The following is a 25,060-nucleotide window of genomic DNA, read 5'->3' as shown; positions in this document are numbered from 1 at the left end:
TTTTCTGAGTACAAATTCTTTGTCTCTTTGGTTAGATTTATTCCTAGGTATCTTATGGTTTGGGGGGCAATTGTAAATGGGATCGACTCCTTAATTTCTCTTTCTTCTGAATGTTTTTGATGTATAGAAATGTCTGATTTCTGTGGATTGATTTTATATCCTGCCACTTTACTGAATTCCTGTATGAGTTCTAGCAGTTTTGGGGTGGAGTCTTTTGGGTTTTCCACATAAAGTATCATATCATCTGCAAAGTGTGAGAGTTTGACTTCTTCTTTGCCGATTTGGATGCCTTTTATTTCTTTTTCTTGTCTGATTGCTGAGGCTAGGACTTCTAGTACTATGTTGAATAGCAGTGGTGATAGTTGACATCCCTGCCATGTTCCTGACCTTAGGGGAGAAGCTTTCAGTTTTTCCCCATTGAGAATGATATTCGCTGTGGGTTTTTCATAGATGGCTTTTATGATACTGAGGTATAAACCCTCTATCTCTACACTGTGAAGAGTTTTAATCAAGGAAGGGTGCTGTACTTTGTCAAATGCTTTTTCTGCATCTATTGAGAGGATCATGTGGTTCTTGTTCTTTCTTTTATTAATGTACCACATTGATTGATTTGCAGATGTTGAACCAACCTTGCAGCCCGGGAATAAATCCCACTTGGTCGTGGTGAATAGTCCTTTTCATGTACTGTTGGATCCTATTGGCCAGTATTTTGGTGAGAATTTTTGCATCCATGTTCATCAGTGATATTGGTCTGTAATTCTCCTTTTTGATGGGGTCTTTGTCTGGTTTTGGGATCAAGGTAATGCTGGCCTCATAAAATGAGTTTGGAAGTTTTCCTTCCATTTCAATTTTTTGGAACATTTTCAGAAGAATAGGTATTAATTCTTTTTTAAATGTTTGGTAGAATTCCCCTGGGAAGCCATCTGGCCCTGGGCTCTTGTTTTTTGGGAGATTTTTGATGACTGCTTCAATTTCCTTACTGGTTATGGGTCTGTTCAGGTTTTCTATTTCTTCCTGAATCAGTTTTGGTGGTTTAAATGTTTCTAGGAATGCATCCATTCCTTCCAGCTTATTATTGCTGGCATATAATTGCTCATAATATGTTCTTAGAATTGTTTGAATTTTTTGGTGTTGGTTGTGATCTCTTCTCTTTCATTCATGATTTTATTTATTTGGGTCATTTCTCTTTTCTTTTTGGTAAGTCTGGCCAGGGGGTTATCAATCTTATTAATTCTTTCAAAGAACCAGCTCCTAGTTTTGTTGATCTGTTCTACTGTTCTTTTGGTTTCTAGTTCATTGATTTCTGCTCTGATCTTTATGATTTCTCTTCTCCTGCTGGGTTTAGGCTTTATTTGCTGTTCTTTCTCCAGCTCCTTTAGGTGTAGGGTTAGGTTGTGTATTTGAAAACTTTCTTGTTTGTGGAGAAAGACTTGTATGCTATATACTTTCCTCTTAGGACCATCTTTGCTGCATCCCAAAGATTTTGAACAGTTGTGTTTTCATTTTCATTGGTTTCCATGAATTTTTTAAATTCTTCTTTAATTTCCTGGTTGACCCATTCATTCTTTAGTAGGATGCTCTTTAGCTTCCATGTATTTGAGTTCTTTCCGACTTTCCTCTTGTGATTGAGTTCTAGTTTCAAAGCATTGTGGTCTGAAAATATGCAGGGAATGATCCCAGTCTTTTGGTACTGGTTGAGACCTATTTGTAACCCAGGATGTGATCTATTCTGGAGAATGTTCCATGTGCACTAGAGAAGAATGTGTATTCCGTTGCTTCAGGATGGAATGTTCTGAATATATCTATGAAGTCCATCTGGTCCAGTGTGTCATTTAAAGCCTTTATTTCTTTGTTGATCTTTTGCTTAGATGATCTGTCCATTTCAGTGAGGGGGGTGTTAAAGTCCCCTACTATTATTGTATTGTTGTCGATGTGTTTCTTTGATTTTGTTATTAATTGGCTTATGTAATTGGCTGCTCCCATGTTAGGGTCATAGATATTTACAATTGTTAGATCGTCTTGTTGGATAGACCCTTGAAGTATGATGTAGTGTCCTTCCTCATCTCTTATTATAGTCTTTGGTTTAAAATCTAATTTGTCTGATATAAGGATTGCCACCCCAGCTTTCTTTTGAGGTCCATTAGCAGGGTAAATGGTTTTCCACCCCCTCACTTTAAATCTGGAGGTATCTTTGGGTCTAAAATGAGTCTTTTGCAGACAGCATATTGATGAGTCTTGTTTTTTTATCCAATATGATACACTGTGTCTTTTGATTGGGGCATTTAGCCCATTTACATTCAAGATAAAAGATGTGAATTTAGTGCCATTGTATTGCCCGTAAGGTGACTGTTACTGTATATTGTCTCTGTTCCTTTCTGGTCTATGTTACTTTTAGGCTCTCTCTTTGCTTAGAGGACCCCTTTCAATATTTCTTGTAGGGCTGGTTTGGCGTTTGCAAATTCTTTTAGTTTTTGTTTGTCCTGGAAGCTTTTTATCTCTCCTTCTATTTTCAATGACAGCCTAGCTGGATATAGTACTCTTGGCTGCATATTTTTCTCATTTAGTGCTCTTGAATATATTATGCCAGTCTTTTCTGGCCTGCCAGGTCTCCGTGGATAGGTCTGCAGCCAATTTAATGTTTCTACCATTGTAGGTTACAGACCTTTTTTCTTGAGCTGCTTTCAGGATTTTCTCTTTGTCTCTGAGACTTGTAAGTTTTACTATTAGATGTCAGGGTGTTGACCTATTTTTATTGATTTTGAGGGGAGTTCTCTGTGCCTCCTGGATTTTGATGCCTGTTTCCTTCCCTAAATTAGGGAAGTTCTCCGCTATAATTTGCTCCAATATACCTTCTGCCCCTCTCTCTCTCTTTCTTCTTCTTCTGGGATCCCAATTATTCTAATACTGTTTCATCTTATGGTATCACTTATCTCTCGAATTCTGCCCTGGTGATCCAGTAGTTGTTTGTCTCTCTTTTTCTCAGCTTCTTTATTCTCCATCACTTGGTCTTCTATATCACTAATTCTGTCTTCTGCCTCATTTATCCTAGCAGTTAGAGCCTCCATTTTTTATTGCACCTCATTAATAGCCTTTTTTATTTCAACTTGGTTAGATTTTGGTTCTTTTATTTCTCTGGAAAGGGATTCTGTAGTATCTTCTATGCTCTTTTTAAGCCCAGCTAGTATCTTTATAATCATCATTCTGAACTCTAGTTCTGACATCTTACTAATGTCCGTATTGATTAAGTCCCTGGCAGTCATTACTGCCTATTGTTCTTTTTCCTGAGGTGAATTTTTCCATTTTGTCATTTTGTCCAGGGAAGAATAGATGAGTGAGAGAACAAAATGCTAAAAGGGTAACAACGACCTCAGAAAAATATACACTAAAATCAGAAGAGACCCAAAACCAGGGGGAGCAAGTGGGAGGGGGAGAAAGAGAAGAAAAAAAAAGAATATGATCAGGTTGGTGAATAAAACAGAGCCACACACTAGATTTTGGGTGTATTTTGGTCTGTTAGAAGAAACTACCTCCCAAAATTTTAAAGAAAGAAAAAAATAATAAGGGTAAATATGATGAAGGGATGGAATATGACTGTAAATATGAAAATTAAAAAAGATTTTAAAAAAGGAATTGATAAGAAGTTGGTTGAAAAAAGAAAGAAGAAAAATTAGAAAAATAAAAGGAGAGAATGTGATCAGGCGGGTGACTAGAACAAAGCCATACACTGGAGATTTAGGGTATATTTTGAAAAGAAGAAACTTTATCCCAAATATATATATTTGTATAGAAGAAACTATATCCCAAAATTTTAAAGAGAGAAAAACATATATATAGAAAAAATAAGGTTAACTACAATGAAGGGCTAGAATATGACTCTAAAAGTGAAAATTAAAAAAGATTTTTAAAAAAGGAATTGATAAGATGTTGGTTGAAAAAGGGAAAAAGAAAAATTCAGAAATAATAGAAAAAGAAAAAAATAAAAATTTAAAAAATTAACTTTGAAAGACTAAAGAATCATGGGGAAAAGGCCATGAATTCTATATGCTGTATTCCCCTAGTGCTGGAGTTCTGCCGTTCTCATTGATTGGTAAACTTGGTCTTGTCTGGATGTTCTTACTGATCTTTTGGGGTAGGGGCCTGTTGCCATGGTCCCCAAATGTCTTTGCCAGAGGCAAAATTGCCCCACCCTTGCCGGGTCCAGGCTAAGTAATCTGCTCGGGTTTGCTCTCGGGAGCTTTTGTTCCCTGCAAGCTTTCCATACAGCTTTGGAGGACGACAGTGAGAATGGTGGCCTCCCAATCTCTGCCCCGGAGGAGCCGAGAACTCAGGGCCACACTCCACAGTGAGCCCCCAGAGAAAAGCAGTCAATCATTCCCGTCTCCCCAGTCTCCGGCCACACTCCATGCTCACCCGGCCTGTGACTGAGCATTTCTATCTCTGGCACACCACCCCAAGTGGAGTCTCCAAAGCCAGCACGTTCCTGCAGTGCACTCCCACACCACTCCTCCCGGGGGAGGAAAGGGAGTCTTCCCGGATCTGCCACTTGTTGGGTCCCTGCTGGAAGAGCAGTGGCCCGACTGTGCCACGGATCACAGTTTATGGCAACCCTGAACTGAGAGCCCACTCCTCGGCTCCATCTCTGCAGCCGGCTTCCCTGCTCCAATACCTGGGAGCTCTGCCGCACTCAGGCACCCCTGGTCTTTCTGTGACCCTGAGGGTCCTGAGGCCACAGTATCCCAACGAGGGTTTTACTCCCCCGATTAGCCACTGGAGTGATGCCCCTCAGCAGAGCAGACTTCTAACTAAAAGTTCTGATTTTGTGCTCCTATCACTTGCCGGTACTGGCTGACGGAGGCATCCTCCCCCTGCAGTCTGTCTTCCCAAATATCACCTTGGATTCACTTATCTGCACGTCCTACCTTCCAGAAAGTGGTCGCTTTTCTGTTCATAGAATTGCTGCTATTCTTTTCTCTGATCTCCTGTTGAGTTCGTAGGTGTTCAGAATAGTTTGATACCTATCTAGCTGAATTCCTGGGACCAGACGAAATTTAGGTCTCCTACTCCTCTGCCACCTTGCTCCTCCCCTGCAATGGGACATAATTATACTAAAAATTATTCATCTTTTATCTGAGATTCAAATTTAATTGGGTGTTCTGTTTTGTATTTGCAAAACCTGGCAACCCTAGGCTTACCTCACTCTTAATACAAAGAATGCTGTTTAGGGGTGGCAGATCCACTTTAATGAGGTGCTGAGAGAGTGGATTAATAAGGTGCTCATGACTAACCACAGGTAGTTTAACTCTCTTCTAAACAAGGTGGCACTGGGGCACCTGGGTGGCTCAGTCGGTTAAGCGGCTGCCTTCGACTCAGGTCATGATCCCAGGGTCCTGGAATCAAGCCCCGTGTTGGGCACCCTGCTCAGCAGGGAGTCTGCTTCTCCCTCACCCTCTGCCTCTCTTCCCAGTTTGTGCTCTCTCTCAAATAAATAAATAAAATCTTTAAAAAAAAATTAAAAAGGTGGCACTAATTAAATGCAGTCTTAGTTTTTGTTGGCATTGTTGGTGGTGTGTGTATGTATAGTCACTTAGTTTGGATGTTTGCTTGTATGTTCACTGAATAGGATATGCAGATCCGGGCCATGGCTGAGTTGCTTGAGGGAACACAGGAGTAGCTAAGGGTTGCCATTGGCTGGTCTTCCTATGTCTTCCCCTGCCCTGTGCTCAGCCTTTCTGCTAAGTAAACAGTGAACTAGCCAGAGAATGTTTGAAGTGGCCCCCAGTTATCAGTCTGCCTAGGGCAGTCACACATCTCTGGTGGACACGATTAAAAATATGGTGGGTAAGAGTGCAGTCAATGGACCAGGTTCCAGTTCTGACTCCTTCCTCTGACTGAGAGATTGGGGGAAAGTTACTCAATACTTCCAGGCTCAGTTTTCCCATCTGCAGGATAATAATACCTACCTTAAAAGGGTATTGTGAGGATTAAATGAGTTAATTTATGTAAAGCAAGTGTTGACCTCTAATAAGAATACAATAAATGGCAGCTGCTATTTTTACTGTTATTTTCCAAAACAATGCATGCCAGATTGTATTGAATTGGCTACCTAGGGTATTTCAATGTACCAACCTTGAGGAGAGTATCATGGTGACATAAAGTAGGCACTGGATGAATGCTAAGGTGAAGAATGTTGCCATTTATCATAACCCTCACTCCCCATTGGTTCCTGAACAATCACACTTGCAGAACTGGTTCCTTAGGCCAGAACTTCCCAACTGAAGTGCAGGTCCTTAGGCCTGAGGGATTGATTCCCTCAGCCTTCGAGGTGGCCTGAGCATTAGCAGGTGGCTTGGGAACATGGATCTGTTTATCTCAGCCATTTTCCATGAGCACCATGACTTTTAAAAAGGTTGGAAGGCTCTGTTAGGCTGTAATGTAAAATGTTCAGTGGTTACAGAGTTATATCTATAGTTTGGTACAATTTGTGAAAAGTAAAACAGGTTTTAGATTTTAGCTAGCTAGCCTGCTAGATAAAGATTGATTGGAAAGACATGCAGTAGATTGAGGCTGTTTGAGGAGGTTATAATTGTGGGTGATTTTTTCCCCTAATGATTTCCCCAAATGCATTTATGTAATTAAGAGAGGAAATAAGTGTTATTTTTAAAACTTTTTAATTTTTAGTGTTATTTTTAAAATGTTAATTTACATGCACCTGCAGGCAAGTGGACTCCTAACAATGAGGTAAAAGTACAATTGTTATATCATGAACAATAAAGCCACCTTCAGTGAGGGTTAGATAAAAGTATACATTTAATCTATGAAGAAAAATGTGTTTCTCAAGGAAAAATAAAAAACTTTGTCCATCCAGGAGAAACTAATAACTGTTGAAATTTAGACACCGATACAAAGAGAATTTTTGAATTCAAAGAATAAAAAAATCAACATATTTAAAATAGACTAAAAATTATTTTAAAATTCATTATAAAATGAATTTAGTGAGCTAAGGATTCACTAAATACTACTGTGTTTGTTGAATGAATATGTGAATAACCAAGCACCTGCTGTATGCCAGGGCTCTGCTAAGCAACCAGTGTCAGATGTGTGTGGTCCCTGTGCTAAAGTTGCCGGTGGTCTGGGAGAAGAGTCAAGTTTATTTTCTTACCAAAGCATTTTGTGTTTTTTATTTATTTGTACTGCTGGGTTATAAAGCCAGGATTACTAATTTGTCTTAAACACCTGCTTCCTGAATTTGCTAAGTGCCCAGCTCTTCTAGGAAATGTCAATAACCACTTTTTGATCTCTTTCTTAAACTCATTAAATTGACTTCCATCTGAATGGCTGGAATCTTCTCCTTCTTATTTAGTATTCTTGGCCCACCCAGAAATGCAGTGCCACTCTTTGTGCATTTTCATTGCTTTTCAAAGATCATTCCTATTGGCTTGGCATTTTTTTCCCCCATAAAAGTTTATCAGTGCCTGAAGAATTCAGATCTTTTATTGTATAAGATGATGTATTAATATGAGAAGGAATCAATATTGTAAACAAGTGGTCATGCCACATGAGAAACAAACCATAATGATAAACACATATAAAAAGATTACTATTATAATCAAATAAAACCACAATAAAAATGATCTGGCACCTTTTATGATTTACATATTTGTTCTTGGACAGCAGTGTAATTAGGGACAAATGGTTCATATGATGTTCAAGTAAATGACTATAATTAGGATCACTTCCATGCAGTTAAGCCACATTTTTAGTTTTCCTCATTCCATGTACCCTTTCATCATCTTCACACACCCCCTGACACTTGCAGATGGGAAAAGACAAAGGTCTGGAATCTTACTCATCAACAGCTGGAGTGCCCTGTTGTCCATCTCTCCCTGCCTTAACCCTGAGAGTCCCTGTGTCCTCTTGCTGTGCCTCCTCTGCCATCCCAACCCCCCTTCTCCCAACACTCAGAGCTGCATCCTGCTCTGCCCCACCATCCTGGAGTGGTGGAATGGGGCAGCAGAAGCTTGAAAGCCAGAAGAATGAAGATTGCCTAGTTACATGGGGAGGGAGACAAACTGACCATATAATCACTCATTGGTGAGTGAGGAAGGGAGAGGACTGTGAATTATACAAATTGTCTCTGCTTCCCTGATATCGAGGAGAGTACCTGCAGACAGGTGGAATGAGAGGTCATGTAAGTAAAGTACGTGTATAATTTATTGTCCAAACTAGGCTACTTTTGAGAGTGAATGGGGGAGTATTAGTAATTTCACTGGGACTATAGGTATGAGCCATGATTGTCTCAGGGAAAACTGGATTTAGAGTCACGCTATTTCTAAGTGGGCATTGGAGAGAGAAGGAGAAGAGAGTTATGATTACTGTCACACCTGAATAAACATGACATATAGAGCCCTAGGGCTCTGTCCTAATTAGTCTCTATACCTTTTGTCACTTTCTCTTTTAGTTCATTCCCTGTGAGAAGATGGGTTTTCCAAATTATGGCTCTAGTTTTTTTCAGTGTCCTTCAAATCTCCACTGGTCCCCCATGGTTAGCAGAATAAAGTCTGTACCCTCACCAGCTGGCATTCCAGCCCTGTCCCATAGGGTTCCAATCTTATTTCTCAGTTTTCCTCTTTGAGAAACCATTGGAACTTCTAACCATTGGGACTACTGACTACTCTTGGCCTTTAATTTCTTATCTCCATGTCTTTGCTTGTGCTTTCTCATCCGGTTGCCTGGAAACCTACTTTCTGTTTGTACTTACACAATTTCTGCCCACTTTCCATGACCCAGCTCAATTTTCAGCTAAAATGCTGTGGGAAGCTGAGAAGTGGAAGAAAAACATTCTCTGTGAAGCCTTCTCTACTCACTTTTGTCTTGTCTAGCTTTCAATCCCCAGGAGTTTTTATATAGGTATCTGTGTACCTTTATATGCACCCACAAGACTGCTTTCATCCTTGCATTATCATCATTTAGATAGAGGTCTTAGATCCCCTTATAGATCAGAAGTTGCTTTAGGGCATAATCAAAGTATCATTCTTCCTGTAATTCTCAAAAGCTTTGCACTTGGTCCGTACACAGCAGACTTGTTGAATGAAAGAGATTAGAGACTGAAATTCAGAATTCTAATGTTCTTTATCTTTGCTTGGGTGAAGAAAAGCTGTGGGACAAGGGTACTTCCTGTTTTGCTTGCTCAGAGACTTGGGACTGGTGTGGGTGTGAGCATCTAATTCTTGCTGGCCCTGGGAAGTGGCTCCTTGTTCCTTACAGGAGGACTAGAAGAGGTGGACCAGCTTCTGGCATTTAGGAAGGCTGTTATGACCTCTCAAACTAGAGCTACGTGTTGGGTATAGAGAGTCACAATATCCTGTTACTAAATGGACTATACATGGCTATAACAAGGCCTCTCTCTGATATAGGCATTGGTCAGCCACTGGCTTTGGGAACTCTGTCTCTAGGCATCTTATTGCCTGGGTAGTCATAATTTCTGGATGCAATCATTCAAACTTGACTGAAATTATATGCAAGGGTGGCTTTCTTTTTATTAAACCAGCATTCTAGACACCAGCCTACCTGGTTTGGACTATTAATTCTGATCACGTTGAAAACCAAAATGACTAACAGTATAAAGAAAGACTGTCAAATTGAATCTTCGCCCCTGACTAATCATAATCCCTGCCATATGTCCTTGGCACAAATCGTGTTGCTGCCTGGGGCAGTTCATCCTCCGCAGTGAGGCGTGCTGGAAATTTGTGTTGGTGAGGACTGTTCTTGCCATTTTACACTCCAAAAGGGTACGAGAAGCTGTTTCCAAAAAGAATTAATTTCAAGGCATCTATTTTCCCTGGTATTCCTAGGGTTGGAACTATAGAAATAAGGTGTCTTAGATTTGGTGGGTATGACACAAGGTTTTAGTCTAACAAAAATCCATCAAAAAAAAATCTATTTTCTCTACTAGCCAACTCTAGATTTATTTAACAGTTTATTCACTATTAAAGCTTAAGCAGTGTGAAAGAAAAGAGAATTTGTGTCTGTAAGAAATGCATCCTACTCTGCACTAAGTAATCTTTAGTTTACTAAAACTTTAGCTGACAGGACCCTATACTACATAATCTCTAGTTTATAGGCAATAGCTAGCTATACCATATAGAAAACATTATTCCAACCAAATTCCTGAGTGTATTTTGACTTACCAATTGATCTGGAAGCCCCAGTCCTATTGGGTCAAGGTATTTAGATTCTAAGATGCAAAGTAATTATAGAGCATAGCACCTGACTTATTTTTATTTATTAATTATTTGTTGGCTCTCTACATAATTTCTCTAGACTTTTCTAAAGATGGACAACATCGAGAGATACTTTACCCTCATAGCTCCCTTTTAGATACGAGGAAGCCAAAAGTAGAGAGGTTCAGTAACTGCTTGAGGTAGTATAGCTTGTTAGTTGTAGTGCTAATGTGAGTGACGTAGTATCACTTCTACCACATTCCTTTGGTCACAAAGTCAGCCTAGATTCATGAGGAGGGGAAATAAGTCCCAATTCTTGATAGAGATCATGGCAAAGCATGTGTGGCCATCTTTAACATACTATACTTATTAAGTAGAAATTTTGCTTCACAACATTTTAGGCTCTTTGTGGGTATTTACTGCCTTTTTAATTGAAAAAATTTTAGCCATTCTTTCTTCATTTTTTTTCTTTTCTATTTTCTCTCTCTTTTCTTTCTGAACCTTCAATTACATGTAGGTTAAACTCTTGATATTATTCCACAGGTCAATGAATCTCCATTTATTATTTTTTATCCTTTTTTTTTTCTCTTCATGCTTTAGTTGGGATAGTTTCTACAGCCTGCCTTAAGATTCACCGTTTTGTTTTTCTGCAGTGCCCAATCCACTCTTAAGCCCATCTAGTGAATTTTTTCCTTTTTTCATATTTATAATGGTTGTTTTAAAGTCCTTGTTTGGTATTTTCACTATGTCTGGGTCATCTCTGGATCTGTTTCTCTTGACATTTTCTGCTTATGAGTCACATTTTTTGTTTGTTTGTTTGTTTCCATGCATATGTAGTGATTTCTGATTGTATGCTGGAGATTATGAGCTCTCATACTGAAAGTCTCGGATTTGTTACTTTCTTTTATTAAAACTTATTTTTGAGCCTTGTTAGGGTAGTTCTAGGTCTAGTTCTAGAATGGCTTTTTTGGAGTCTCAGTTGAATGTCCAGGGTGATCAGTGAGATCTGTCTACTCTCGCTGGTTAGAGCTGCTATATCTCTCAGCACTGTGTGACCTCCAGAATCTCCATTCAGCTTCTACTCCTTAGGAACTATTGTCTACCAGGCCTCTCCATGAGTATTGACCTGCACATTTGCCGTTAATGACTCAAAAAGACCCCTATGCTGAATTTTGGAGCTCTTTCTAAGAACAGCTCCCTTCTCTTTGGTTTACTTCACTGCAGACTCCAGCCATGTCAGCATCCATCAATTGCTGCCCCACCAGCTCCATGAGACTGCCATGCTCTACTTGGGCTTTCTTTCCTTGCCTGTGTTCCAGAAAGTGACCCAGGCAAAGCCCCAGAGCTATCGTGTGGATTACCACTTGTATTCTCCTTCTTTCTGGGATCATAGTCATGTGTTACCTGTTAGCCCAACATCTGAAAGCAGTTGCTTCATGTGTTCAACTTTTACATTGTTTACTGTGGAAGGGTTAGTCTGGCACCAGTTATTCATCATAACAGAAACAGAAGTTCTCTTCTTATATTGAAACAATAGATTTTTTTTAACAAATAGGACATTTATTATATTTTATTTTATTATTATTATTTTTTTAAAGATTTTATTTATTTATTTGACAGGTAGAGACTCGGAGAGAGAGGGAACACAAGCAGGGGGAGTGGGAGAGGGAGAAGCAGGCTTCCTGAGGAGCAGGGAGCCCAATGCGGGGCTCGATCCCAGGACCCTGGGATCATGACCTGAGCCAAAGGCAGACGCTTAATGACTGAGCCACCCAGGCGCCCCAGGACATTTATTCTATTTTAAAAAACATATATTGCCATTCTACATTATGTTCAACAAATGACTCATCTGCAGCATCAAATATAGAGATGATTTTGCTAGCAAACTAAAGACACCTATAGGGCTTTCTTTGACTGTTGGCTTGAAACCCCTTGGTTTTAGGTCAAAATGGTACCTACTTTGACATGCCAAGTTCTTTATTCTGTCTTGGGTTCTTTGCTGAAAGCCCTGGAATTCTGTTATCTAGTCTTATGAGAACTGAGCACTTAAGCTTCCATAATCTCATCACTGATCTAGAGATCTGTCTTCACCCAATGGGTCCGCATACCAGTTTTTCTATTCCTATCTGTTATTTATCAATTAAGGTAAAATTTAGGCCCACTCCCCCTAATTTAAATATACTTATATCCATTACAGGTATTGTGGGGCAGGAGAGATTAGTTACCACAACAAGAGCCTGAGTATCTCCATGCAATAATAATAAACTCCCTTGTAGTTGTTGCTGTTATATTGTGTATTCTAGTTTAGAACTATTTTGAATTTAATGGACTGCTCTGAGTGCATCTCTTTTGGAAAATCGTATCTGTTCTCTTTGTTTTTGGGATATGGCTTTAGAACTGCATTATTTCCGTTTCCCATGTAGTTTTTACCTTCAGAAAAGGCTGAGTAATATCACATTTTTGAATATTTAGGTTTCCTTAATTGGTCATGAAAATTAGCATGGGCTTACATGAGAAAAAATAAAAATGGGTCCTCTAAGAAATCTTGGTGTATACATAGGCTGTTACTGAAATGATTCTTTGTGCATTTTTTCACTTGAGAACACCAGTAGTCTGAGAATTCGTTATTACTCTGATTTGGTAAGGGTGGTAGAGAACAGCAAAAATTTTGTAGACAGTTTCTTATCCAAAAAGTAATCTAATTTTCTTTGAAATACTAACTTTTTAATAATAATACACTCACATATATAAATACAACAAGCACAAAAGTATATTTACTCTTCAGCAGTGTTCATTGGGCACCTACTATATGCTAGACACTGTTCCAGGTACTGGAGCTATAGCAGTAATCCAAACAGAAAAAAATCCCTGCCTTCCTGGAGCTTACATTCTAGTGGAGGCAATCACTATAATAGTAATTATTGTTACTATAAATACTATGTTAGGAAGTGTTAAGTGCTGTAGAAAAAAAAAAAAAAGAATGTTGGGTGAAAGTGGGTCAGGTACTGCCGAGAGAGCTGAGTTAAGCAGAGCGGGCAGGGCAGGCTCACTGAGAAGAGAATCTGTGCTCAGACTTGCAGTAGGCGAGGGGTGAGTCGCGCCGGCATCTGGGGACAGAGCGTCCCCGGCAGAAGGAATAGCCGTTGCAAAAGCTCTGAGGTGGCCAAAGGCCTTCAAGGTGCAGCAAAGACACCTGCGTGTCTGGAGGAGGAAGAGGGGAGTAGTGGAAGATGAGGCTCCAAAGGAAATAGGTATCAGGCTTGGGGGACAGACTATCCACTATTGTGGTACCATACCCACTTCTCTTTTAAAGCCAGAGATTTCCAACCAGCTGATCCAGTAAGGAGAGGTGTTTTCAAAACTCCCTGCAAATAAAACCTTTAAAAGGTGGGGAGGGGCACCTGGGTGGCTCAGTCAGTTAAGCATCTGCCTTTGGCTCAGGTCACAATCCCAGCGTCCTGGGATCGAGCCCCAATGTTGGGCTCCCTGCTCGTCCGGGAGCTTGCTTGCTTCTCCCTCTCCTCCCCGCTCATGCTCTCTATCGCTCTCTCTGTCTCTCTCTTTCAAATAAACAAATAAGTAAAATCTTAAAAAAAAAACAAAAAACCTCCCTGCTAAATCTTTAAAAAACAAAACAAAACAAAAACTCCCTGCTAAAAATGCTCTTCCCTCCACTGCTTCTCATGGGCTTGTTTCCTGTGCCTCAGGCGGGTTGAGAGGGATAAAAGATTGAGAATCACTCTTCTTAGGTAAAGTAAATTCCTCCTTGCCTCTGCCCCCATCCTCCCTATTCTTCCTTTCTTTCTCCTTCGAGGGTGTCCTTCTGGGCGCCCAGAAATGGAGAGCACTAAGAAAAGAGGATTATCAGAAGGCTCCAATTCAAGAGATTCCTATTTTCTAATCCTCATGACCTAAGGCCCTGAGGGCTCTCCAAATATTTACTTATAGCAGTGGCAGTTTTCTGAACAGAGTCATCTCAAATTTGAGTATAGCACTAGGTACTGTGGAGTGATTTTTGAGAGCCTCTGCTTACTATGGTGACAATTACATAGAAGAAAAAAAGCCATCATCTCAAAGTGACCTGGAAAGTATTTTAAAGAAGCATCAATTATCTGAGTCATGCCAGAAGCCATTTTAAAAATTTAAGTAACCAAAAGAAATTATTTTCAACTTAATGCTGGTAGAGCAAGTGTATTGCCTAGGGAAAATATGAAAACTTTATGTGCTCTTTGGGGTCCAGTAAGCAATTTGGCTGGGGTCCTGGACCTCTGGCTGGGGGTGTGTTGTAGAGAGACTTATGCCCAGCATGAAGATCCTGTACTGAGTTTAGATGCTCATGTACCATCAGAGAAAATTTTTTAAAAGGGTCTGTTAAAATCGGACAAGCCTGTACTTTGATTTTATATTTTCATTTTAATTGTAATAAGACAAATGGCAGCACACTGAGCCTAGTCAAAAAAGGTTTCTCTCTTTCTCTTCTCACTAACAACAGCAGGGTTGGCATTATTTAGATGTTAGCAGGGCTATTCCTGCCCTCTGCCTGAAGGCAGGCTCTTTCAACTGCCTGAATAGTCTTGGGCCCCAGACCTGGCATCTCTCACCATGGGACAGATGACAGAGTGGTCGTCCGTGAAAGGGAGGTGGCGGTATTCTGACCCCTAGTATTGCTCTGCTAGGGCCAAAATGGTAGTCCAGAGTGATCTGCAGGCACAACTCTCTTATTTGGGACACCAAGGGGGCAGTTTTTACTTTACTCTTTCATAAAGACATAAAAGCAAGCAGGCCTGATTTCTAGACAGGAAGGCATGAAGGCCAGGAATTTGCAGACTTCATGTGCTCTGCTCCCTGATGGCAGATGTGCGGGCCATATTTTGGAAGGGTCACAGAGATCTTGGTGTGCCTTGTGACAGTCAGTCTTAGCTGTGAGGATAAAAAGCTGCAGTTGTTCCTGGGTCTCAGGATCCATCAAGGGGATTTTTTTTGAGTCACCCTGAACACGGGCTGAATCAGGAGCGTAGAGATGATTTTGGCCATTGAATGAGTTGAGGGATGTGTGTGTGCGTGTGTGTGTGTGTGTGTGTGTTTAAAGAAAAAGAGATTTTCACTGGTACCTGTTAAAGATGGCAAGCAGACTTTATACAGGACAATAGGATTTTACAGTTGGGGTGGGAGATTAGGCTCAACTCTGAGTATAGCTTGGGCGAGTGGGAATTTATGGTCAAGGAGCGGGGCAGAGGCGGTGGTCAGGGGGTAGAAAATTACTAAGAGGAAACATCAGCAGTAAGGGGAGATTTGGCTAAACTGACCTAACAGGATTCTTGCTGAAGACAAGGCTGATCAGATTATCACCTGGGGGATGTTGGAGGATGAGAAACCAGATCCAATGTCAAAGTGGTCATATATGGAGGGTGGGAGGGTCTGGTTACATGGACTTGGCAGGGTTCTTGCTAAAACTGCATTTTACAAGGAAAGGCACAGATGGGCCTAAGAAAAGATTTGGAAGTCTAAGTAAATTTGGTCAACAAACAATCTTGGTCAGCATGTATGTGTGTGTTTGTGTATGTGTGTTTGTACATTTGTGTGTGTGTGTGTATCTGTGTGTGTATGCATCTCTGTATGTCTGTGTGCCTGTGTGTATGTGCCTCTGTGTGTGTGTGGTGTGTGGTGAGGGGTTGGTGAGTAAGAAACTCATTCAGCCGATCTCCAGGGGAAGAGCTGTAGCAATACACTACATTTTTAGAACTAAATGACCAAACAGTGGTGGGTCTGTAGTCATAAAAAGACAAATTCAAGAAAGGACTGATTTTAGGAAGAATTTACAATAATGCCTGCATTAAGTCTTTCTAGAACTTTCATCCTTCAATGATGTCTTCTTAAGCGATCACTTCTTAAGTGATGTTCCTCTTCCTCTTCCTATTCCTTTTTCCTATTTTTTTTTAAAGATTTTATTTCTTAATCTGACAGAAAGATATAGCGAGAGAGGGAACACAAGCAGGGGGAGTGGGAGAGGGAGAAGCAGGCTTCCCACTGAGCAGGGAGCCCGATGCGGGGCTCGATCCCAGGACCCTGGGATCATGACCCGAGCTGAAGGCAGACGTTTAACCATCTGAGCCACCCAGGCGCCCCCCCCTTTTCCTATTTTAATTGTGATTCTTACCACATTTCACCTTGGTAATTGATGTACGTGTACAAATCTTCCTAATTCAGTTTTAGCTTCCTTGGTGCAGGAGCCATGCCTTGAGTGCCTTATTCTCCCCTCATATACTAAGTAAATATTTGCAGATTGAATGAACGCATTTTCAACACCTTCTTTCTGAATTTTGTTGACATTGTCGGTAAAACTTGTAATTAGTAAAGAGTAAACCTTTCAGTATTCTAAGTGGTTAATGATCATATAATTAAAATGATAACATGATAAGTGGTAAACATCTTGAGTTTCAAAGATTTTTGATATATCCATGTCATCATTGGCAGTATAAATACACATGATTTTAGTATATTAATACTCATCTAACCTCTGTGTCAAATGTTTTTGCTGGTAAAATAGGGTTCATAATACCTGCTTCATCTAACAGGGCTGTGATGATGAAAATTTTCAAAGCCCTTTGGAAAGTTAATTGTGTTACAAAAAGACCGAGATTGTCAAGCACATAGTGTTTGAGATCTTACGGTTGTTATAATAGAGAAAGAGAAAAACATACATGCACATCTCTCTATAAAAGCTTCAAAAGGCACATGAGAATAATAGTACATGTTTTTAAGTACTTTTTTCCTTGTTTTCATTGAATACTTTTTTAAAAACTTCTTTGTGGCTAATAATGATAATGAAGATGATGGTACTACTACTAATAATAATAGCTTCTGTAGCCTTTTATAATTTATAAAATTATAAAATTACTGCATTATCTTGGATTTAACAGTTTCTTTAGGGGAGAGGACTGGCTCTTATACCCAAAGTTACGGTTGAAGAAATGAGTCAAAACCAACCGCAGTCATTTTAATACAAATGTATTTGTTAACATTACACCCAATGTTCTGAAATACATTTACTAATTTTCACAAGACGTCTGGAAATTAAAAAAAAATACAAATAAAGTATTTGAGGAAATAAAGCATTCTATACATTCCCACAAGATGACAGTACTACTATAGTATATGTTAGTGTTGTCCATTTCCTGGCTGAGCCTTCTGTTTATGATTGTGGGAAGGCAGCTGGGCAGAGAGCAGTTCTCCCGCCCCCTCTCCCATTCCCTCCTCTCTTCCCATACTTTGCACCCCCACAGTTCTGACTGTTGGGTGTTGGAATCCGCTGTCCTGGAGGTTCCCCAGAGCTTTTGCAGGTGTTAGCACTGAGGGGTTTACTTAGCAGATTGACGAGGGGGTGGCCTTCCACATGGCAAGGGGTTTACCAATATTGATTATCACGTAGCCAAACAACAGTAGTCATCTAAGGGGAGATGTTTTTGCTAATTTTGTGGTTATTGCACATTTTTTCTCACAAATGCCTATGTGTTATTATTTTGTGCTTTAATTAGTGCCTAGATAATCCTAAATTGACTGGATTAAGATTCAAGGGTATATTAAACTTTCACATTACCTAATGAAGGCAGGCAGCACTGAGAATCCAGAACCTTTGCTATCTCTTGCACACCTAACTTTGGTGGTTCTGATGTGTGTCTTCTCTGTGCAGTAAAATAAGATCCAGACCACAATATAATGGATACCGTCATTGCAGTACTTACCATACAGTATTCTAATTTTGGTTACATGACTCCCTTCCCCAGTGGATTGTAAGCTCCTTGTGGATAGGGTTGTATCTTGTTTACCCTTGTTCTTCTAAGGAAAGGTATCTAATGTACAGCAGGAAAGCAGTAAACGAATGTGCATTCATTAAAAGATGTGTTTGGCAGAGAGTCATTTAAAATTCCATAGATTTTGATAATTCATACCACAATGTGAAGTCTTATTTATTTGAATGCCATTAATTTGAAATCTAGATGTGACAAAAAGTTACGTGTTAAAACCACTCTTCTCAAGATCATACATGCATTCTAGGAAAATGATATTTTTGGATCCTGCTAAATAGACATTATTTACCATTACAATTTATACAGTATTTAAAATAATTACATTTTATCAGAAATATTTTTAGTTTGTGCCTTTTGCTAACTTAGATGGGTTAACATCTGTCTCACCTTGCTATCGGAGTTAGAAAGTTTTCAATGACAGACTGAAATTCATTCTGGAAGAACCGAAGAACCACAGAAGAAAAATACCAAAACAAAGTAGGAAAACAGTGAATCGGTGGTTTATAAAAGATGAGACCCAAATAGTATATACCAAATGAATGAATAAATGAATGACAGTATCTCCAAGAAGACAAAAGTTACATGCATAAAATGTGAACTATTCACATCATGAAATAAGAGACCAAAAAGCAATATTATCAATTGGCTTTCAGAGAAGAGAGGCAAGGTTGTAAGGAAAAGCTCCACGAAGGAAATGAACCCTAAGCTGGTCATAAGGAAATGAGTCAATGTGAGAAAATAACTTCATATCTGCATTTTCTTTATTGCGGTGGAACACATTACCACAAACTTAGTGGCTCAGAACAGCATACGTTTATTATCTGGCCATTTCTATGGGGCAGGATCCAGGACATGCTTGTCTGAATCCTCTGCTCAGGGTCTTAAAGGCTGAAATCACGGTGCTAACGGGGTGATGTTCTTTTCTGGGGCTTGGGGACATCTTTACACGCACATAGTTGTTGGTGGAATTCAGTTCCTTGCAGCTGTAGGATGGAGATCCCTGTTTTCTTGGCTGGCTGCTAGCCAGGGGTCTCCCATACTCCCATATTCCCACCTTGCCACTCTCCTCCAACATGGCAGCTTCCTTCCTCAAGGCCGCCAGCAAAAGAAGCTCCTGCTTCTTCCACCCTCTTTCAAATGATCCACTTGATTCTGTCAGGCCCACTTGGGAAAAATCTCCCTTTTGATGAACTTGAAGCCAACTGATTAGAGACCTTCATTATATCTGCAAAATCTCTTTACCTTTGCCATATATCATAACATAATCGTGAGAGTGATAGCTTACACTTTTGCCGTGCTCTATTGACCAAAAGCAAATTACAGCTCCTGCCCACACTCAGGGGGATTGTACAAGGATGTGGGTCATTGGGGGTCACCCTACGTTCCTGCCTACCACAGTGTCTTCTTTTGTAAGAGCATGTTTTAAAAGTGAGGGTCTTTCTTTCTTTCAATCTCTCTCTCTTTCTTTCTTTCTCTCTTTCTTTCGTTAAAGATTTAAAAAAAAAAAATGAGCCCTGGGTGTCACATGCCAGGCTAAGGAAAAGAACTTCTTTGAACTTGGAGCCTTTACTTATTTCTACTTGGGGGACCAGCTGTACATAGTTATTAAGGGAATGGAAAGGATCCTAGAGTGAGTTATAATTAGAGAAGCCCACATCATCATTTTGAAACACTGTAAGAGCTTCCTAACTGGTCTCTTACCTGCTGGTCTTTACTCCCTCACATCTGCCTTGACTTGCCAAGGTGATCTTTTCAAATGCACATCCAACCCTGCCACTACCCTTCTTAAAACGCTTGTGCTGGCTACTAGATGGAACCAAGCTCTCCATCCTCCTAGGAAGGGGCTGCCATGCTGTTTAGCTTCATGTCCCAACACAAGCTTCATGTGCCCTTCATTCACAATCAACTGAGGCAGTGGCAGGAGAGGCTGAGAGGAGGGGATGGGTTTGAAAGGCATTGAGTAGGTAGAACTACCTGGGTATGCTGAGGTTGAGGATGAGGCTGCTCCGTGCATGCCAATAGGAGTGCGGATGCAGTAGCAAATGTAGGAGAGAAGAGTTAGTTTGAGGTCACCCTAGAACATCATCACACACTAAGGACTTGTTGCAGGCATGACCTCCACAGAGATGAGAATCCATGCGGCATTAGGAAATTGTGGGGTCACAAGAGAAGAGGGACAACAGAAGGACTCCCCCGGTGGTAGGTTACAGAGGTGGGATAGTAAAGATGTTAGTTTACAGCTGAGTGCAGTTTTCCGCATTCCAGGAAGTACCGAGTAAAAACAATGACAGATAAAACATTGCTTTTCATTGTTTCTGTGGGCGACATTAATAGGACCTAATTTGGGGATGCCTAAAGAAAATATCAGGAAGAGAGGTTTCAAAGTTGTCCTGGTTATCTCAAATTAACTTTGTCTTTTCAAGTGTCTTTGGTCACCTGGCCTTTCACAGTCTGGTTACAAATCTTGAAGTTCTTTTATGCTTGTTTTGGACTGTATGGAAGTACCTAAGTTTTTCTTATGCTGCTTTCTATTTCTTCTGGAGGGTGTTGGCCCAAAAATGTGTTTAAGCTGTCCTGGTCTGCCTTCCTGAGATGGGACACATGCCAGGGAGAGTGCACAAAATGGGATGCTGCTTTTCTTCTTGACGGAAGATGGACTCTAATCTCCACTTACCTTTTTTCCTCTGTAACTAAGTAGAATCTACCGTATCAATGCCCTGTCAGTTTCCAGCTCATGTGGTTCTTGTGATTCCTCCCATGGTCATTTGAATGCTGTCATTGCTTTGGGCCTGCAGACTAGTGCCAGCGCTGCGGTGGCAGCAGCCCGTGGAGTTCACACGCTGCTTGCTGGGCTGAGCGTGACTCCCTGCTGGTGCCAACACTGCTTCCCACCAAGTGTGCCCCGCTGGCATGATTCCTCACCAGGGGGCGCCTCTGCCGGTTGCCCTCACTGCCTGTGACATGCATTCTCATTGGGCACACAAGGACACTCGCTGAAAGTCGTTTGTACCCCTTGATTAACTGCTGAAGTTGTAGCCACTGTTTCAAAGCCCCTTCACTTTGGGAACATACCTTCTGGTAGGGAGTCGATAAAGCCCTCACAAAGGGCCAATGAGTGGAAGGAGGCACTGGTCCTGATGTGCTATACCTTCCCTGGTGAAGGAACTTTTACTTTGGGAGCTTGGTTATCTCATAAACTGGACACTAATGCATCAGGATTTCCCCTCCTCCTCCCTGGGAAACAGGGTCCAAGTCCTTTCAGTAGAGGTTATTGGGAGGCTAGTTGTAGGCATACTCTTTGAGTCTAATTTTCTTGGGCCTGAAAGTGTCATGGGGATAGGTGAAAAGCCTCTTAAGTAAGCTTTCATGAGTTTAGGTCTTCCCCTTAGTGACAGGTCATCTTTAGGATGTCCTGTCCCAAAGATGTCTCATGTCCTCCAGAAGTGGTCATCTCTCATGGTGGGATCTGTCTTCCTCCTACAATGTCCCAAGTTCCTTGGGACTCTGGCACATCCAGTCCTGACCTCTGTGTTAGTCTAGGTGATGCTAAAGGATGGTGTGGTAACAATCCCCCAACCCTAAACACACACACACACACACACACACACACACACACACACACACACACACCAAATCTCAGTAGCTTCACACAATGGAGTTTTATTTGTCACTTGCACAGTCTCCATCTTGTGGCTATAGCATCTAAAACACATGTCTTCTATATTAATTTCCTAGGACTCTCAAACAAGACACCATAAGCTAGGTGGGTTTAAAAAATAGAAATATATTCTGTCACAGTTGTGGAGACCAGAAGTCCAAAATCAAGGTGTCAGCAGGGCCCTGTTTTGAAGGCTCTAGAGGAGGACCCTTCCTTGCTTCTTTCTAACTTCTGGTAGTTTCCATCAGTCCTTGGGGTCCCTTGGCTTGTAGACTCATCATTTCAGTCTCTGCCTCTACCTTCACATAGCCATCTTCCCCGTGACTCTGTGTCTCAATTTCCTTCTTTTTATAAGAACGTGAGTCCTTAGATTATGGCCCACCCTAATCAGCATGACCTCATATTAAGTTGATTATATCTGCAAAGATCTTATTTCCAAATAAGGTCCCATTCACAGGTATCAGATGTTAGGACTTCAACATATTTTATGAGAGGGACACAATTCAACCCATAACACTGCAAAGTTGTGGCTGAGGAAAAGAGAGACGGAAGACATCCCATGTCTTTTAACAGTCTCATCTCAGAAGAGATACCTGCTAGTTTTGTTCACGGCCCACTAGCCACAGCATGGCTCCAATATAACTGCAAAGGAAGATGGTAAATTTAGGGAAGCACATGGATATTTAGTGAGAATTACTGTCTCAGTCAAGTCCTTGACCAGCTCATTTCTTCTGATCCTAGAAGCCTCGGGAGCACACATGAGGCTGGATAGTTTCTGTGTAATGTGAAATATCTATCAAGGAACACCATATGATCCTGCAAAACATATTGAAGGAACAGACTTAGAAAACTGAGCAAAGGAAAGAAAAGAAACAGTTATGTAATCTGCAAAACTATCCCATATTTGTTTGGTTCTTTGGTTCATCTTAATCCAGAGAATACGAAATGGTGGGCAACAAGTTGGATCTAGTCCATAGATGTTATTTGTGTGAACTACACAATGTTTAAGGAATGTGAACAAAATATCTAGATATCTTTCCTTGAACAATTGGAAGATGTGACAACATCTGGGCCCATGTTTCCACAGAAAAAAACACTAATAAGGAAAACAGCCAAAGAAGGCCTGCTCCTTTTAGACAGTCCCATCTTTGCAGTTAACTCTGCTCTCCACCATTCCCTCTAGTATTGCCCACACTGAGGCTCAGTATCAGTTCTCATTCATCTTTGTGCTTTCACCATTGTTTTCATGTAGGAGAGATTTTTCCCCCCTTATATTTGGCTCTTTTTACCCACTTGATTTATCTGATTGGCCACTTCAGGCCAAGACTTGGACTCTGATTCCTGCTTTAGCCATCTGCAAAGGAAACACTCCTCCTGTGTTTCCTTCACTCTCTCCACTACTGTGGTAGCCCAACACTCTGACACTGACCTGTGGGTTTTCCACACCAAGCAATTTTGAGACACTGGCTGGATCTCCTACAGTTGAACTCAATTCAGTTCAATTCTGACACTGTCTACCTAGAGATAGCATACAATCCCACAGGTTATGGGCTCAGTCCCACAAAACTGCCCCATTGTACATGCCTCAGATGCCAATCACAAGTTCAGATTGTCACTGTGCTTCTGATGGGCTATAAATCGAAGAGGTTCCTACCATTTCCTCCTCCGATTTGATTAATTTGCTAGAGTTGCTCATCAGAACCCAGGAGAACAGTTTACTTATTAATATATATTTATATATATATATATATGGATATAATTTAGGAACAGCCAGACAGAAGAGATGCATAGGGCAAGGTATGGGATGGAGTACAGGAGCTTCCATGCTCTTTCTGAGCATGCCATGTCCCAAATCTTCACATGTTCACCAACCTGGAAGTTCTCTGAATCCCATAGTTCAGGAATTTTTATGGAGGCTTCATTATGTAGGCATGATTGATTAAATCATGGACCTTCAGTGATTGACTCAATCTCCAGACTTCTCCCCGGAGGTTAGGAAGTGGAGCTGAAAGTTCCAACCCTCTAATCACATAGTTGGTTCCTTTGGCAACAAGCCTCCCTCCTTAGGTTACTAAGGGTTTTCCAAAAGTTACCTTAGTAACATAAATGCAGTTGTAAAGAGAGGGTCTTGTTATGAATAGCAAGACACCCATTTTACCTTTATGTCTCTGAAATACTTCAGGAACTAAGGACAAAAGATCAACTATTGTAACAAAAGATGCTCCTATGGCTTTTATATAGGAAATCACAAGAGTTTTAGGAGCTGTGTGTCTATCCACAGTGGATAGAAACCAAATATGCATTCCTTACTATAAATCAGAGTATCGCACCATCTGCAATAGTTGTGACTTAAGGTGAATGGTTGACAAAAGCCTGGAAGTACCTGTGATGGGGATAGGTTTATAAATGTTTGCAGTGAAATACTTGCAATTGGGATGGTTGCATAAATTTGAATATAATTAACATAATGAGTGTTGACTGAAGTAAATCCTTATTGATACAGCTTTTTGTGCCTTTTCTCCCCTTTATAGACCATTGGAACGATCCAGTGAAGATGTGGATATAATCTTCACAAGGCTGAAAGAAGTTAAAGCTTTCGAGAAATTTCACCCAAATCTCCTTCATCAGATTTGTTTATGTGGTTATTATGAGAATCTGGAAAAAGGAATAACATGTAAGAAATGTAACTCCAGTGGTGTATTTTCATGTATGGTTTGTGATCATTTGTAGTTATCCCATGGAGATAGATTTCTTTGACTTTTCACAGCATGTAAATGTTCTTCCAGGGTAGCCTGGAAGATGGAACTGGAAGGATGTACTGATTCATATATTCAGCTAAATCCTTAGAAACTCAAATAGTTATTTTCTTTACCCCAAGAAATATGTGAGTCAGTAGGATATTAAATAAAGATAAAAGGACTCTTAATGAATGTTAATAGTAATGTTTTGAATCAACCTGAGTGATATCATCTATTTCACGTGTGAGTAATGGGCACGGAAAGAGAACAAGAGGGTGGCAGCTGCATTAAAGTTTTTTTTCATTAAAAAATAATGCCTTTCCATCTGTTGGGACACTTTTATGATACAATAACAGAAAGCTCCCACCCAACTGGCTTGAATATCGATTACTCCTACAAGGAGGGAAAAAATCAATTACTCATATTCAAGGAAGTCTTGAGATAGGATGGCTTCAGAGTTGGTTAATTAAGTGACTTGAAGACATTACTAAGGTCACATGTCTCTCCCATTTTGTTTTTGTATATGTTTTGCTATGCATCCTCAGGTGTTGGCTTTTGTTGTCAGACTTGACCCAAGTGATTCTAAGACACCTATAGCAATTAGAGGCATTACATGTGTTAGGAGGGGAAAATTTC

General features: G+C 40.5%; 1 protein-coding gene across 5 annotated transcripts in view; it reads left to right on the top strand.

Moving 5' to 3' along the window:
• RAPGEF4 (Rap guanine nucleotide exchange factor 4) overlaps positions 1-25,060 on the top strand; it is a 287,935-nt gene that overhangs the window by 30,011 nt on the left and 232,864 nt on the right. For all 5 annotated transcript variants that reach the window (XR_012375225.1, XM_073882406.1, XM_025850240.2 and 2 more), the window contains exon 2: positions 24,218-24,360. Coding sequence is in view for 4 of the 5 variants with exons in the window: in XM_073882406.1 (XP_073738507.1) it covers positions 24,218-24,360 (143 nt within the window). In the remaining variant the exon portion in view is untranslated. The remainder of the gene's footprint in view (positions 1-24,217; positions 24,361-25,060) is intronic.

This window comes from Callorhinus ursinus, unplaced genomic scaffold (assembly GCF_003265705.2).
Source record: "Callorhinus ursinus isolate GAN/ISIS: 27379988/994484 unplaced genomic scaffold, GSC_fseal_2.0 scaffold2, whole genome shotgun sequence".
In the NCBI taxonomy this organism is placed as follows: Eukaryota; Metazoa; Chordata; class Mammalia; order Carnivora; family Otariidae; genus Callorhinus; species Callorhinus ursinus.
Note: the sequence above shows the minus strand (reverse complement) of the source record. Positions and strands in the feature narration are given on the sequence as shown.